At 41.4% G+C, this 17821-nt stretch overlaps 1 protein-coding gene across 12 annotated transcripts in view; it reads left to right on the top strand.

Moving 5' to 3' along the window:
* The window catches only part of ARPP21 (cAMP regulated phosphoprotein 21), a 206583-nt gene that overhangs the window by 139625 nt on the left and 49137 nt on the right, over nucleotides 1–17821 (top strand). For all 12 annotated transcript variants that reach the window (XM_082498959.1, XM_082498966.1, XM_082498965.1 and 9 more), the window contains 4 exons: nucleotides 5957–6187; nucleotides 10624–10793; nucleotides 12618–12722; nucleotides 15175–15441. In XM_082498959.1, the coding sequence (XP_082355085.1) occupies nucleotides 5957–6187; nucleotides 10624–10793; nucleotides 12618–12722; nucleotides 15175–15441 (773 nt within the window). The remainder of the gene's footprint in view (nucleotides 1–5956; nucleotides 6188–10623; nucleotides 10794–12617; nucleotides 12723–15174; nucleotides 15442–17821) is intronic.

The following is a 17821-nucleotide window of genomic DNA, read 5'->3' as shown; positions in this document are numbered from 1 at the left end:
GCAGTAGACCATGTTTTTACCTCCAGATTTCTTTGGCTCCCGCAAATCTTTTCATTGCATCAGAATTCAATTTGATATGCATGAACTGGGGAGGAGGCACAGGCTCCCGGTATGCTTTTTCATATCGTTCACCTTCAATAGCGTACAGGTAACTGTATTTCTCTGCAGCATTGTATTGCAGAGGTGCAGAGCATTTAAAATGGTACCAGGGAAATCCAGTTTGGAGGGTTGAGACATCTAATTGCAAAAGAGTAATGTTTTTAAGTAGCCGGTTTAGTGTTAAAATCAAGGATATTAGAGGGTGCAGTTAGAAAATGTATTAGAGATCATTGAAGCATGCCAATACTTGTAAATGCATCTGCACTCCATATGCACCAAACCCAAAATTGCTTTCAAATGAAAGCTCTTATAATACATTTTTAAACCACCAGTGATATTAAAATTCCATGTTCTTTGCAGAGCAATTACATATTGTAAGTGCTCTGACTTTTTTTTTTTTTTTTTAAGCAAAGTGTTTAAATTGGAAAGTTGGTTGAGGCACAGAAAGAGTGGGGGGAAAAAAAGAAATAAAATGAAAGGAAGAGGTGGGGAAAAAGAGCAAGGCTGGATGTCATAACAAACTTAAACCTTCAAAGCCAAGACACAAAGTCAAACTGTCAGTCAGCCTGAGGAAAGGCATAGGAAATAATATCCAAATCGCTATTTCTATCCTTTTCTCCGAAAATGTTATTGAATGGCATTAAAGCAGAAAAGAATGACTGTTCAAAAAATAATGGGGAAATATACTTTGATAAAGCGTTCTCCCTTCACCAAAAAATGCTGAGTGCATTCGTACAGCTGTCAGAGCCCCCACGTGCTGTTTGCATATGTTTGCTAATGTACATTAGGTACCAAGTGACTCTTCATTGTGCATGTTTTGCATTAGGTCTTCATTACTCTGTACTGCAGTCATAGGCCATGCTGGGTGTTCCGTAGCTTAGTACACATTTAAAGCTTGATCATGTTTTTTATTTTGGGGGATTTTGTTTATTTTCTGTTGTCTTTACTACACTGATTGAAATAGGATTACAGAGGTGTAGCTACAAACATTGAGCATGCTGCCCTGGTAGTGTGGCAGAGACTGGTAGGCACCGATTCTGTCCTGGTTCTCCTCTGCAGAAAGTGCTAGACTGTTCTCTAAAGTGCCTTATGATTCGCAGTGATAAATCAAAAACACTTTTTGTCTTGCTTATAGTATGTATGAAAGCAGCCTAAGTCATTAGTTGGTAAAGACGTTCTTCATTGGCTAAATGATGGAAAATGTTTGTGACCATTTTAAATGTGAAAATTGTTCTACGTGTATGGTGGTCATCCAGAAGCAGCGTCAAACACACTGCCTGAGCATGGGAATATTAAAACTTTCAGGATTTTCACAGATGGCTCACAGCTGCCTTTGAGAACATATACAGTGTAGCAGTATTAGCATTGTAGCCTTTCTGGATCATTTTTAATGTTGTCACCAAAATTAAATGTTCTGCCCTTAACCTTAACTTCTGATAAATGAGTAATTAATGGTACATAGCAGACAAACAGAAACTGAAGCACAGAAAGATGTTAGCCTCCCCTTAGGCAAAGACAGATCACAGAACGTGCTGTTTTCCATGGTAGAGTCCAGTAGTGTCAATTAGCCTTAGGCTTTAATTGCATTCAGCTGCATGGGAATTAGAGCTTAGCAAAGGAATTGCGTTACTTCATTCTTGCAAACTTCACAAAAGGCACTGTTTGAAACCCATTACACGGTTATCTTACTGGTTGTGATGGTTATTTTCACACACCTGTCGATTTTTTAGAAAGCCCTGTTCCACTGAAAAGCACAGATAGTATATTGCAAATAAAATTCTCTTCTCTGTTATTCTGAAGCCTAGTAGATATGTAGAGATGCGGTAAGCTATAGTTCAGTATTGAGTGGGGAGTTAATAATTTAACAAATTGCAATCAGATTGCATTCTTACAACTTAGGACATCATGCAAAATGTTGATTAGTTTAGATTTCCAGTAATATAGTGGACTTTCCCGGGTTGACAATGCATGTAGAGTGGTAAACGAAATAGATGTCCCTGTAGGTATCAAAGATGTACCTGCTCAGTCTCTAACACACCCATGAAAAGCAAATCTAGCTCACCAACTACTGTATTATTTTCACCGACACATTACAACATTTTTTAATATACATTATTAGGAGGGAAGACAAGATGCGTTTCAAAGAACTGTCCTCTGTGTATCTACATATGTATTTAAATAATTGTTGGAAGACTTAAGAGATGTAACTATTGCATCTTTAGCTTCTCTTAATGCATTTTCTGTTCAGTGGAATGCACATCTGCTGAGTGTGTTTCTTTCCCCCACTCCATTTATGAAAAACTGGCTGCATTGGGGTATCAGCTGTGTTGATACAGATCTGTAGGGATCGTTAACTTCCTTGGCGGGGCTCCAAGTAATCAGAGCCACAGTCTAGTCTCTCCTGCTAGGTGTTCATTGCTACTGCTGTTGGGGAAAGATGATTATACTGCAGGCATTTCAATACATTAAATTTTTTTTCTTTTTTTTTTTTTTTTTAATAAAGTTTCCTGTAAATTAGAATTTTGTCTCTGAGTTTTGGAACTGGATTTCTGCTTCTTTATGATTTCCTTTAATCAGGCATTAGCCTGATGGATCTCGTGAGTCCAAGAGAAACTGTAGGAATGTTGATGCATGGGTAATAAATCACGAGCCAACTGCTTCCAGTCATACTCTTCCCGCCAACCAGCTGTGCTGAAACATCAATCTTATTTTTAGAAGTGTGACTTGCAGAGAAATAATCGTGTTCACATGAGCAAGTACCGTTATCATAAAAAAAATCCAAATACCTTGTAATATACAGAAATGCAAGTGACTTACAAAAGTAGCAAATAAATATTCCTAAACCAAGAAGCTATATCCAAGACAAAAATAGTTCCAGAAGTAATGGGCACTCTACTGTTCCTGAAAAATCGGCCATCTGAAGCAAGTAGTGGGTAGATGTTGAGAGTCCAGTTGATAAGAAAGGAAAAATGTACCCCAGGCTTGGAAGGTGGGATGAACAGAGAGATGTTCAAAGTCATCAGATACTGAATGCTGACCCAAAGAAAATAGAGCAAGACATGTGGCATCAATCACTAGCACTCAGAATATTGGAAAATTAATGGTACCTCCATGTTCTCCCTCCGCAAACCCTCTAAGCTAGTAAGACTTTGTGGTGATTTTTCTGTCTGTTCCTTTTAGTACTCTTTGAACTGCTGTATCTCTCAGAATACTTTAAAAATATATTAATTGAAAGTCATGAGAATATGAAGGTTATTGTTATGTCAACTGTGAAGCAGCAAGAAAATTACAGAAGAATCTAGAAGAAGTAGCCATCATTACATATTGAAAAAAAGAGGTTAGATTGTGTAATGGGGGCAAAAATCTCATTTAGTCAAAGTTCCTTTCAGAAGTCTTTAGCAAGACATCTCTTAATGCAAATCTGAATAAAGTCAGATAGTTCTTTTTTTTTTTTTTTTTTCCATTTTCTACAGTACTGAATTCATTATGTAGCGATTTCTTATTCCAAATTTAGACACCATGAAAACAGCTAATCAGAGCTACAAAGACAAGATTAATTGGTGTTAATTTCCAAACATTAGTGTTGGAATTTACTTGGTTTAATGTGTCTAGACTTAAAAAGACAGGAAATAAGTTGTAGAGATAGGGAAAAAAATAGATAATTTTTTATTCTTATACAGGATAAATTGGGGAAAAGTCGGTTAAGTAGTAATTTCTGGGATTTTTTTTTTTTTAAATATTCAAAAATTTTGTCTTATTTGTGTTCTTTCAAAATCACCAACTTGTTCTGCTGACAAAGGAGAGCAGATCTCTGATCTTCGAAAGCAGACATTTCAAAGCTATCATCTTGGCCAACGTGGGGTGATAGATTCCAGAGGTTTTTCCACTGCTTCTGCCTACCATTTGATGAGTACATCTGAATTCATTGCAGTCCTTCGGCTTTTAACATTCAGAAGCTGGTAAAGATCAATCTGTGATTCTGCCATAAAAAACAGCTGAAAAGGGGCAAAAGAAAGGAAAAAACGGCCAACAATTGAATGTCAGAGTTGCAATCTTCTTTTACGCTAACGACATTTCTTCAGAATAGCACTAAATGGGGAGAGAGAAGTCTGAACTCAGGCTTGATACTACTTACACGCTTAGAAATAATGGGAGGTTTATGAAATCTCATCACCGCTCCTGCATCCCCGGGTAGCTTTCTAACCTGTTACGTTCAATAGGTGATGGAAAAGAGGAGAAAGTAAAGCAAGAACTCAAAGCAATATGAAGCGCATGTAGAAGAGCGAGGGAAAGGCAGGCAAGGACCTGGTAGGTGCTGTAGAAGGAAAATTAAATGCCAGGGGTTGTAAGGAAGATACCAAACACTGCTTGCAGCTTGATGAGGATGATTTCCAGGAATATCTCTGCAACTTGTAGAAACACTGAAATCTGAAACGATCCAATAAATAAAACTATCCCTGCAGGAATAATCTTTCTAAATTTCCAACTTCGGTCTACAAGGAGGGGAAAAAACATAGCAAGTACTACAACTTCGAAGTGTATTTATAGAAATAAAGAATGTCTTCTGAAATCTCTTATTACTTTCTTGGTTAGATACCGGAGGAGCAGATTTAGGGTCCTGCTGATGGCAAATAGTGCACAGCTCGGAGAGGACTGTGTGTAGTAGCTGTCGTATGAATATGAAGTTTGAAAAAAATGGATAAAAGTGTGTTTTACACAGCAATCTGCAGTGATCTGTGGAAAGACCTTCAGTTAAGTAACAGGATGCTGGTGTGATTTCTTCAGAGGAAACCTGTTTTGCTCTAATTGTGAGGAAATAAACAAATTCTGATATGGATTTGACTGAAAACAAATCCGAGGCTCTAGTCAGTCTACTGCAAGGTCCTCCTGTAGTATCCCAAATATGAAGGGGTGTAATTTGCCCTGTAAGAAAGAAGTTTGCCAAAACCTGAGTCTGAGTTCTGCCTTTTCTTTTAGTCTATACCTGCAGGAGGGCACTGTGGAGGTTAGTAATGACTATAAGATGCGTAGACAGTGCACAGAAGTGAAATAAAAGAATTTGCAATTACAATATATTTTGCTTTTGGGGGGAAGCATCCATATAGACATTAGCTTTCACACCTCGCTTGTATTTGCCTTAGCGTCCTGCTTTAAGGAAGCCGTCATCTGAGCCTTACGTTCTCCGAGATTCTTGGCATTTTTTATGTGAAACCAACTGAAATCTAATCAAGGAAAATCTCTGAAGTTTGGAAAGGATATTTGGTTTTTAAAATAATGCATATCCCCATCCTTTCAGGCACAAATTGTGTATTAGGACATTTGATTTATCTTGATTGATCAATTTTAATAGGCTAGGTGCTGAAAAACCAAAGTGGCAAAAGTCTTAGGTAGCATCTTAGGTAGCTTTAAGTTAATACACATATATGGCACAGCTACTTTGTTACTTGACTGACAACTCAGTTGCTTTTTTTTTTTTTTTTCTTACAGCAAATGTTTGGTGGTTTTTTGTGTTGTGTGGGTTTTTTGTTTCTCTTTTCATTTACAAACCCCGTGTTTAGTTTTTATACCTTACAAACCAGTACTTTGGCATTATGAATACATGCTGAGCATCTTGTGTTCTGTTTGATAAAGCTATTTACTGGCTGGGGGGAAGCAGATGTCGCGGGAGGAAGGCGGTCTTTTGAATTGTAGAAATACCACTGGATACTGAGCTCAGTAGGGAGTGAAAACCCCACTCCTACCAGCTGGGCATGGGCTGGTGCTTGCCTTTGTGGTCTGCAAAGGCTGTCCTCGCGTACGTGCCATGTCTGATGGGGACTGGGGTAACCCCACTGCTGCGGTTGTGTCTCTCTGTTAGGCTCAGAGTCTTCCAGCAGCGCTGGCTCCTCAGGATCACTGTCACGAATACATCAGCCTCTCCAAAGTGCATCGCTTGTCCCCGGGGTGACGGCCAGCTCTTCAGGCAGCGTGTCCTACCCTGAGAATGGGATGAGCGGCCAGGTGGCCCCCAGCAACACCAGCTATATCATTCTTCCACTTGAAGCTGCAGGGATACCGCCTGGCAGTATCCTTCTCAACCCACACACAGGTCAGTATGATGCTCTCCTGCCTCGTGCTGCCCTTCAGCGTTTCTGATGTCATCTGGGAAATTGGCAAATTTCATGTTTCTACAGATGTTTTCCTCAAGGTACTTTACGGGGAAGCAAGTAGCAAATATACGTAGAAATTACATTTGGCAGGTTGGTTTTTTTGAATCTGCAGGCAAAATGGGATTGGCTTTCTGAGGCTGTTGTGACATAGCCGGTGGGAAGTGATGCAAAACACACTCATGCGATCCCAGACGGGATATTCATCTTGTAAAGTCCTGATACTCCCGGGCTGTGAATCCTCTGAGATCCCATTAGCTTCACTAAGGGCAGATGCTCTTCCGTATCGAGCTGAGATATGGTGCAACTGCAATACAATGCTCAAAGTTTTAGAGATTGTGCTTAATGTCAGAAGAATTTCAAAAGGCTTAGAGGCTGCATTTGAATTAGCACTTCAGAGTTAATTTCCTTATGTGATTAGCGATTGTACTTAAATCGGAAGTTTTGTGATAAGAAAAAGTTGTAATGTCTTCAATTCTGCATCATGGCCCAGGCAGTTAGCAGCACTGCAGGGCTTGAAGGACGCGTTCACAGTCACCCAAGCACTGTGGACACTTGAACTTGAGTGCTCGCTGAAAGTTTAAGGCACTTTATTACTTCCTTGGTCTAGATGAAGTCCAGATAACGTTACACAATTACTCCCCACAGTATTGTACTGACAGCATCAAAAAGGTTCAGGGAGGTTGAGACAGTGATGCTTCTTCAGTGATTTGGACTATTTCAGTGACCATGACTGGCTGTGCTGTCAACCTTAGCTGACTTATGCTGGGTTTAAAATAACAAAGCCTACAGTGCAATGTATTTTCCATTATATTGGGAGCTGAGAGTCGAACTCCAAAATGTTTTGTTTCAAAGTCCTTAATAGAGCGTTCAGGAGTTTTTTATTTGGGGATTTTTGTTTATAACCAGTCTTTTATGTATATTACACCCTTGTGTTCCAATATTTTGGTGCAAATGCATAAAGCTTATTTGTGAGTCCACTGCTAAAAAAATACTTTTTTAGTCAGAATGCAGTCAGGAAAAACTGAAAGTTGCAGTGTTTGAGAAAAACGCAGCTGTGACAAAAATATTAATCCAAATTTTCTGGAGGCATTTAGAGATAGTAGTATCTGGGGCTGATTGATATATATTAGCATATCTAAAATCAGGGAGTTGTTCTTGTTTATTTAGCTACAGATGTGATAAGTTCTTTCCAGAGAGGTGATTTAGAAAAGACACGGTTTTGCAAGTTACTAAAGACTTCATTATTTATGTGTACTTTTTTAAAAGCTGTTACATTATTGACATGAGAGCCTAATCCTGTCAGCATAGGTCGGGATTTTATTCCTTTCTTAAAATGACTCAGTGGAGAGGACAGAATGGGAGGTGGTCATCAGACAAAACCCCATCATTATTAATTTGCTCATTTCTCATGTTCTGATAGTTGATAGTCCTGTCTGTAACACTGGAATTTCTCGGTCAATGCTGAAGAAGGCGTTTTGTGTGCTATGTGGTCCACTCCCATACAAAACTCATCAGGCGTAGGCAGAAGTTCATCCGTAATTCAGGTGCAAGGACCAAGAGAAACAAATGAAAGGAATTGCTGCTGCTTGGAGCCCACCGACAGCTGAGAGGAGGTTGTGCTCGTTCCTGGCCACGGCAAAGACAAAGGCTGCAGCTCACCACACTTGCAAGCCAGAAGAGCTGTTTTAAGAGGAACATCTCCTACATCTCTTTTGTCAATTTAGCAATTCGCAGCAGCAAGCTCATATACTTCCCTGATACCTAGGGAGTCTTTGTCTGCCACAGGTATAATGCCTTTCAGTATTGTCACTAGAGCAGAGTACCTGGTCTTCCCTCCTAGCACTCCTTATTGTCTGCAGGGGCGTAATCGAGAGCTCCATGTGCGTTTAATATTCAGGGAGCACGTGTTTTTGTGTACGTATAATCTTGCATCTCTTTCAAACGGCGTGTTTTGTTTCTGTAGCTCCCTTGTAAATACATACATAAAAAAGAAAATGGAGGGAGCAGATTCTTCTAAAGACTGAAATTCTTGTCTCAGGTGTATAGGTTCATGCTGCTACCTGTGCTGGAAGTCAGGCTATACTGTAGCGTCTGCTATGTTTTTAACATGCAGCAAAATAAATGCTGCAAATTTGCCACTCTTTGGGCTCAGAATCTTTGCATCTTATTAGGGTAATGTTACAAAAGAAGCTCCGTAGGGAGGAGACTTAGATTGCTGGATGCTGTGATCGGCTATCAAAGTGATGGATGCTGTCAGAAACATAGATGAAGAGAAGACAGTTTAAAGAAAAGGAAAAAGGAGCTTTGTTTCCTATAATGAATAGATTTTCTTTTTCCATGTAACACCATTCTTTAGCTCGCTCTTCTCCTCTTGCAGAGTGGCTACTTCCAATCTTTTTCTCTCTTTTGATCATAGCACCGTGTCCTTTAAAGATCTTTGCTTCCTGTCACACAACATAGTCATTGACTGTGCAAGCCTAATGGCATCCACAGATGCTGTCAGTATCTCACTACTCTGATATTACCTCTCAGCTTCTTCTCTGGTGTGGGCAATCTGCACTTTCTTTTCGTAGCTGCAGTTTCCTTTGTTTCCTTTCTTCTGCTTTACCCTTCTCCTTCCCCAGATAGAGCAGCGTCTTGCTTGCTTTGGGAAAGGACCATTTATGTGGCTGTGCTGTTTTACTCTCTGTTTCACCCCCTTCACCAGTCCGTTTTACCCTTTAAAGGATTCCTCTCGACACATTCTCTGACTTAACCCCTTTGACAATTTAAGACCATTTATGTTTCATTCTTACTCCTTTAAATGACCTGGCAATCTTTGCCCTTTTTTCAGGGCCACAGTTCATAACTTACAAATGTCTTCCCTGTTACCATCTGATCTCTCCTTTTCCTTTCTTATTTCAAGATTTCTTCATGAAAGGTCTGTTTTTTCATCTTTAAAGGCATTGCTGGACCTTTTCTCTTTCAGTTCTGTCATCCTTCACTGGGCCACGGGAAACGCTCTTTATGGCTTCCCTTGAGCATCTGGCGCAGACTTTGGGAACCTGTTACCCCGCTCACCCAGTCAGGCTTCCCCAGTCTCCTAAAGTACTTCTGGAGGCTGAGACTCCTAAATCTGGGGAGCCCATGCTATTGTCACCCAGTATGTTCACAGCAAGAAGCAGGAAATCAGCCAGTGGGCAGAAGTGCCCCGTGCTTCTCTTCCACTCGCTCTAATCACAACCTTTCTCACTTGGACTGTGAGACGTGCCCAGTATAATATGGCGACTTCATCCAGAAAGTCTTCGTGCATAAGAGAGTTAAGGCAAGTTTTCTTTATCTGGTGCTCCTCATACGTTCCTGACCATGATAAATAAGAGGGAGGAACTGAAAGGCTGAGGAGTATATAGAACAAGTAGACACGCTTGTATACTAATCAGAAGTTCATTATTTCACTATTGCTTTCATTCACCAAATTCCTCCAGATCTCCCTTTTTATCTCAGATATTCATTCTTCAGTTACCTACTTTAAATGTTACCACTTCACTGCTAAAATTCCTTCTCTTCCTCACAGAAACACCCTTAATTCCTTTGATTTATGAATTTATGATAGAACTGAAGAGAGAACTGAGGTCATGGAAAACATTTTTCCTACAGAGAAATACCATTTCTTTTTTGTTTATAAGACGATTTGGGTAAACTTTTTTTTTTTAAACAAACACTGCTGTTGCAACGTTACTTTCCCCCAGCTAAAATATCTGAAACAAAGAGTTCAGCAACTTAGCAGAACTTTTTTAGACAGAATTTGTCTTGTATGCAAGAGATTTTCAAAGACATCTTAAGTGTTTCTTCCTTGATGACTTCCAGTGCTGCTTCTTCTAATTTCATAGGGCACAGCTCTCAAAAGTACAGCACTATGTTATTAGAATGTGTAAATAAATTGGTAATATGGGGGGGGGTTGTGGTTTGTTTTTTTTTTTTTCATACAAACTACAGTGTGTCAGGAGTAGTTGCGTACATTTGATTGCTGTTGCGTGGCAATAAAATGTACATGAATATTCTCTACCTCCAGTGTTTGCTCCAGAGTTCACTTTTAGTACTCATCGGTTCATCATTGAATGACTTCAAGTAACCATAGCATCTGAATCATCTTATAGCCATGGTAACCTTCCACCCATTCCTTGGAAAATCATACCACCAAAACAAATATCTGCTCTCTGCCTTGCCTGCAAAAAACACCCCAGATGGCTGATATTGTAATGAGGCATTGAGAGCGATGAACACTTCACTGTTGTAGCAGGTCAGCTAAAGAGCGATCAGTTAAAGCGAGGCTGTATGATTTCATACAGAAAACATTCTTAAAAGCGTTCAGCAAAGGCAGGGTGTTTTGTTTCAGGTCAACCGTTTGTAAATCCTGATGGGACACCGGCAATATACAATCCTCCCAGCGGCCAGCAGACGATGAGGAGCCAGATGGTGGGACAGTCTCAGCAGCAGCCTTCATCCCAGCAGCCTCAACAGGTTCAACAGCCACAGCAGCAAATGGCAAGTCACCTTGTCACACAGGTAGGTGTGGTGGCTGTTAAAAAAAAGAGCAGCAGCTCTCAGGGATACGAAGGATGACCTAAAGGGTAGGAGGGAAGGATGCAGCTAGACAAAATATCAGGATGTTCTTTTCTTTTGAAGCAAATGGGGCCCGTGATCTGTATTTTCAACATGGATGAAACAGATGGAGAGGGAAGATCCCTTTTACAATTCCATCTAAAGGATGGTTTCATTTTGAAAAGGACTGTTAAGTGAGTTGGTGTATGTCTATATAAATGTATTTTGCAAAAATCGCCCATAATTGAAAGCTGAAGCATTCATTCTCAAACTAGCACGGTCTGTTATTCTTCCCGAAGAGCCAGGGACCTTTCCCTGTCCCTTTTGACATCAGTGGGGTTGAGCCAAAGAATCAAGTGCAACACAAGGCTCTACAACCTCTTCCATATCCGCTTACATGGGGCCCAAGCTGTGGGTAGCCCACTCTCCAAGCACCCCTGCCCCAAACCATGGCTTTTATAGAATCATAGAGTCATAAAGTGGTTTAGGTTGGAAAGGACCTTGAAGATCGTCGAGTTCCAACCCCCCTGCCATAGGCAGGGACACCTCCCACTAGACCAGGTTGCCTGAGGCCACGTCCAGCCTGGCCTTGAACACCTCCAGGGATGGGGCCTCAACAACCTCTCTGGGCAACCTCTTCCAGTGCCTTACCACCCTCAAAGTGAAAAACTTCTTCCTAATGTTCAATCTGAACCTGCCCTCTTCCAGTTTAAAGCCATTCTTCTGCCTGCGCCCCACGTTCTGGCCATGACCTTGCTCTGAGCTCTGAAGCTACAGCAGGAGAGCGGAAGAGTGGTGTAATGTGGGCACAGTGCCACGGTTTGTTGGCTCTCTGGCCCCTGGGCCGGCCGTGGCGTGCAGCCAGAAGTGGCTGGGCCTGGGCAGCAGGGTTTGGGTCTGGTTCAGACTTAATTTTGTGGATTGTGTGCTTGCTCTCCCAGAGCAGAGCAGGCAGAGGAAAGAATGCTACATCCTGCTTACTCGCGGAGCAGCCAAGATCTACTGTGGTTCTTGCGTGGCTTTATAATTTGGCATGGTTTCATCCCAGGTTACTCAGAAATGCGATGTTTAAATTCAGTGAAGTTGCTTTGATTTTTTACTTGGATTTGTGTGTTTGTGGCTCTTATTTCTTGATTTGGTCTTAGAAGACGGAGGTAGCACCAAACCTATGTAAGACTCAAGTTAAGTGAGAGATTTAAACGAAAGGAATAGTAAAGCTATTGCAAGGTAATTGTGCTGTAGAAAATTGTTCTTTCACTTAGATAAACATCTGCTCCAAGCTGACAGGCCTGTCTCTGTTGATAATTTGCAGCCTGTTCTTTGTCAATTATTTTTTTTAGCTATTGTGTTCTGCCAAAGGAGCTTTAAAATCATTATTCCTTTGCCTGTGACACACTCGGAGTTAAATCAGTCATTATCAGCAAAATTCAAATATACACTTACACTGTGCCGCTCTTCCATTTTATCTCTGTAAATTAAATGTAGAATCATAACTTGGATTTACCTCACATCAGTAATAAGAAGTTGTAGCTGTGGCTTTATTTAATCTAACAGCCATCAATATATGAAAAAAGGCAGAAAAATCTGTAATAAAGAATTGTTTGGTAGAAGACTAAGATGAAGACTAAAATGGCAGTACCTGACCTCTTGTATTTGGGCTGGCGATGAGTCACCTGTATTTTCAGAGCTGTGTTTGTGATCTTTGTTCTCAGTAACAGAGGAGGTTGTTGTTGTTATCTGTCTCTAAGTAGCTTGTATTTATTGTCTTTCACTGTGTTTACTTTGCAGCCTGTTCAGGCAATGCAGCCATCTTCTCAGTCAGTCCAATATCCAGCAGTTTCTTATCCTCCCCAGCATCTCCTGCCAGTCTCTCCAACGCAGCAGTTTTCTGTGGTACTAAAGATTTATCTTCTTTTTTTTCTTTCCTTGAAGTTGGGTGTGTGAGCATGAGTATGTCCGAGAGCATCTGGGGAGCACTGCGACTGGCGTCCCATGGGAGAGCCCCATCTAAATCCCCCTTTGCCTTAACACTTTTGGTACTGACAAGCATCTTGTAAGAGCGTTCCCACTGATTCTGGTTATCTAACCTGGAGGATGATGTTAGGAGCAGGGCTCTGCCCAGTTAGCAGAGCCTCTAGAAAAGTGTTTTGTTGTGATGGGAGCTTGTGTCTCCCCACTTTATGTCAAGGGAGCTTAAATTTTAACTCGGGCATTTCAGATTTGGGTTATCCCCCCTTTCATGTCCACAAAGACTGGAGAAGAGACCTTTAGAAATAATTATTTTTTTTATTTTATATTATTTTATCAGTCTACTAAATCCACTGCCTGGATTTATTCCCTGATGGTACCAGAGCACTTGGAAAACAGAGTAGCAGTGAACCCGCTGCAAAAGGTGTGGTATGCTATGCATCATGACAAAGCAGCAATGGACGTATAATAAAAATAGAGTGCTCTTCTGGAGTCTGAATCTGGCTTGGTGCTTACAGGGCTAAGATTATACTGTTGTAAAATGAAGCTGACATTTTAAGAGGCACTACAAGATGGTTTTTTTTTCCTGTTATTTTTCTCTCTTGCTCTGGTAATCTTGTTTATGACTGATTTTTTTTTTTTTATTTTTTTTTTTCCCCGAGGCAGAGATGTCACGTAGTTACAGTAAGAGATGGAAACAAAGCTGAACGGATCCTTGCAGCTAAAATAGTGTTATTAATGCCTGGTAGATGAGCGGTACCATTTAAAAGACAATTAAAAACATGTTCTTTGCTGAACAGAAGTCGCATATCTCAGTGCTAATTCTCTTGAAAAGTGTCTTGCAGGCGTCTCAGGTTGTTCTAGTGATAGTCATAGGAAGGCTGATATTTTTGTAGCTAATTTAATAGTTAAACTTCGCCTGAATTAATGTCTTCAAAGTACGTTACATTATACACACAATCTATAAACTAGAGGGTTTTGAAGCTCTTGGTCTCTACTGCGCGAATCCAGAGACATTCCAGGCTCAGTGAAGTTTCTCATAGAATCTGTTTGCAGTCATTCGCCATCCAGGTAACAAATATCCTAGCTTTCTAAAGAAACAACTTCAGACAGACAACTTGTGTGCCTGAATATGGATGTAGGATGATGGTAAAGTTAATAGCATTGCTTTCTTACACTACCTGAAGATCTGCCAGGAGTGTTTAAAATGTTGGCCCGTGGCATCTGCTCTCCAAGTGGAAGGGTGAGTCTCTGTGCAGTCTCTGGCAGTCCTTTCCACAAACTTTTTTTTTTTTTTTTCTCTCTATTTTGAAGTTTCCGGCCAATAAATACATTGTGCACTATGGTTTTGGAGAGTGAACGCCACAGGGATGTGAACAAAATCAAAGAGGCTCCTTTTAAAAAATAGCATGAATGTTCTAAGTAAAATGCGCTTTTATAGTGCTTATTCTCTGTCCATGAGGGGATATAAGGAAAGGACTGTAATCTGCATATTAGCAGACGATGGAGTTTTATACTGGATTTATTGCCATATAGAGTATGGTTTAGTGTTGAGGATTTAAAAATCTTATGGTATGGACACAAATGAAGATGCATAGAACCAAATTTGTAAAACTTCGACCTTTACAGAATAAACTTGAGAGCATTGATTAGTATGGATCTTTTTGCAAGGCTGAACAGTTACTGTCTAGAATCCTTGTATCATTACCAGCATGTAATGAGTCGTAGGTCTATTGACTTTATTTGGTGCGCTCATCCTACCATAGATTTATTCCCCCCCCCAGTCAAATAAAGTACTTGTTTCTTTCCAACACTGAATAAAAAGCCTTGAAATAGAAACTGAAGGTTTAGCTTTTTTTACCTTCTCTGTGTTTACAACCTTGGATTTTCAAAACAGTCCAAAAAGGAAGAGGTCTGCCCCTGAATCCTACTGGATTCTTCTTGGGATCATTTTGAAACACAGGTGAAACTACCAGCATGTGTTTGGCTGAGGAATTCTGTGTTTGGGGGAAGAGGTATTCAGAACGTTATTTTCATGCCTTTTATATTTAAAATGTCTTCTTTTGAACACTGTAAAGTTCACTTGTCATTTTGGAATAAAAGAGGAGGGGGCAGGGTAAAAGCCAAAATAATTGGCTTTTATGCCGAGCGATGCCATTCACCCTGCAGTCTGGACGTCTTTGTCAAAGCATTTATAGCGATTTTCATTTTAATTGCCTCCATTTTTGTAGATACCCATGCAAAGTTTGGCACGTATTTGAGCTGAGCGATTCCTTTCCCCCTCCGTGCGCTGTTTGAACCGATTTGGTTTTGCTATTTCACGTGTCTACTGCAGACATCGCGCCTACATCATTTTCTACTGCCTTTTGCCCCGCAGCGAGATGACATGACTACGCAGTTTAACCAGATGAGCTTAAGTCGTCAATCATCAGGAGACAACGCTGAATCGCCTTCTGGTCCTGTCTACCCGTCGCCTATCTTGCAGCAGCCTGCCCAGCAGACGGGTTACATTATGGCTTCACCAAGTCAGCAGCTTCCCCCGGGAGGCTTTACAGGTTCAGGTCCACCAGTATCCCAGCAAGTGCTGCAGCCGCCACCGCCGCCCCAGGGCTTCGTGCAACAACCACCACCACCACCTGCTCAGGTAAGCAAAACCTTCGCTGCCAGCTTGGCATGGTGCTCATTAGAACAGCAGAAAAAGAATATAAAATAATTATCCAGGTTCTAGATTATTATTATTCTCCCCCCCCCACCCCCCCCACCCCCATAAAAGCTTAGCAGATTATTAGGCAGCAGGAAACTTGCAAAGCCTCTATCGTTTCCTGGGTTTCAGCAACTCCTTCCCTATCCTCAAACCATCTTCCAAACATATGTTCGTACTCCGGGACACATCTGCACATGAATATGAAGGAGGAGGGTGAGGACCCATAGTCTTTTTTGCCTGTACGTGTACCAAAAGAGCAACATGCACATCAGCCCAGGTAGTCGTTAATCATACTTAATTGACTTGAACATGTGAGATGTCACAGATCAGTAATTTTAACTGTCTTCCTGAAGACTGATTATGTTTTACTGTTCACTACCAAACATCTCTACTTGTCTCCTGGGTACCTTTACAGAATATTGAAAGTGATTACTGTCAAGAAGTAAAATGCACAGATGACTTTCTGGACCATTTTCAAGGCATACACTTTAAAAAGCCAAATTCCTTTATCCAGATATAGATAACTTCATTTAAACTCTACTTTAAAATGGTGTTAATAGTATTTCTCCTGTTTTCATTTTATCCTTTGGAAGGAAGTATATAAAAAATAAATTAAAAAAACCTTCACCATTTCTTTTACATTAAAAGTAGTGTAAAACCTACTGGGTTTTTTGTTTGCCACTTCTTACTGAAAATCTCCTATTGCATTTGTTAATGGGATTCTGTATTGCCACAGTAATGAAGAATTTATACTGTTGTAACATTTTAATTGGGTGAGAGATCTAGTTAATTAGATCACTAATTAACAATACAAGAAATCTGAAGACTACTGGATGCTCACATCGCATAAAGGACTGTGACGCCCATAATTTCTGTAGTTAGAAACTATGCAGACAGAGAAGGGAAGGCTTAGCAAAAAAATAATTCTTAAGGAGCTGAAGTTCAATATAATGTGATTGAATTTTTTTTTAATTGAAAATATGGCTAGAAGAATATTTCACTGTTTGCCAAATGTAGCATTTAAAAAAAAAAAAAAATTGGGAGGAAAACGTGTCCTGAAGAGCAGAATCCCCTGATGAATCCATCTCCCCAACTAGACCGTGTCTCCAAAGTGAGTAAGTAGAGGCTGTTCAGGCTTCTCTCCTCGTGTACAACACCCTGGCGCCCTCAGTGTTTTCAAGCATCATTTAATCAAACCTTACGCCGCTTCTAGTGAACCAGATAAATGCAAGTGCCTCCATTTTACAAGCTGTCACGGCAGCAGGCGAAGCGATGCGTTTCCCGGCCCTGCCGGCCTAGGTTTGCTGCGGGGGCTGCAGCGTGGTGCTGCCTGCCGTGGCGGGGGGGCCCCGCGCCGCCTCCTCTCCCCCCTCGGGTAAGGCCAGGTTTGCAGCCCACCTTGGGGTCTCTGCTAGAACCCCCCCTCGCCCTTGGTTGACTTGGCAGAGGTTGCTTCTGTGGGTTTGGCCACAGCTCCTGCCTGCGTGTGGCTGAGCCTTCATCACCTGGGGCCGGGAGCGTTGGATGTCGCCCTTGCACAGGCGGCAGGGTGAAGGGTTTTTGGCTCGGTCTGGCATAGTGTTACTTTGTGAAGGTGCTTTTTCCCTCATTAATACTTCCTCTGGTGCTACTGGGAGAGGCAGGTGAACTTCTTCAGAGGACAAGTGATGAGGAGGTGTCTTTTCATACATAGGCTGCTCTATGACCAGTATCCTATTGGTGAGTCTGATGGCCACTGTGTCTCTGTCCCTACCCCAAAGATGGTACATACGGGTGCTTTCCTCCTAAGTTTTAACAAAGTGGAAAGTTACCGAGGGCAGAAAAATATCTTTGGGGGTTGGAGCAACTTCAGTTATTTCACTGGGGAACGGTTTGTCCTTGGGGGGGGGGGTGTAGAAAAGTGAGAAATTCAGTGCTGTCAGCTTCCTCTGCATCTGCTGCACCGCACGCACCATTCATCTCCAGCTTGTTACTATCCCAGAAAATCCTTGTCAGATACCTGTGTGGAAGAGGGTGCGAGGAGGGGGTCAGTCCCTGCTTCTCGTGTCCCTGTGCCGTGAAAGCACGGTGGCCTTGGTCTGCTGGGAGGGAGAGGGGGCAGCAGCTCTCTGCATCCGCATGCACAGATGGGAACTCGTGATGGACGTTTCAAGTTCTAATTTATTCTCTTCAGCCCTAGAACGTGGCATGGGGGTTTGGATGCTACTTGTAGCACGTGTAAAATGGCAAATAGGGGATCCCTCTTCTAAAAAGATGAGCAAAGCCTTGGGGAAATAGTAGTTCCTCTGCCCTAACAGCGCAGCTAGACCCCAACTCCCTG

This window comes from Vanellus vanellus (assembly GCF_965231255.1).
Source record: "Vanellus vanellus genome assembly, chromosome: 2".
Classification (NCBI taxonomy): Eukaryota; Metazoa; Chordata; class Aves; order Charadriiformes; family Charadriidae; genus Vanellus; species Vanellus vanellus.
The sequence above is the reverse complement of the archived record's forward strand: the minus strand, read 5'-3'. Positions and strand labels throughout refer to the sequence as shown.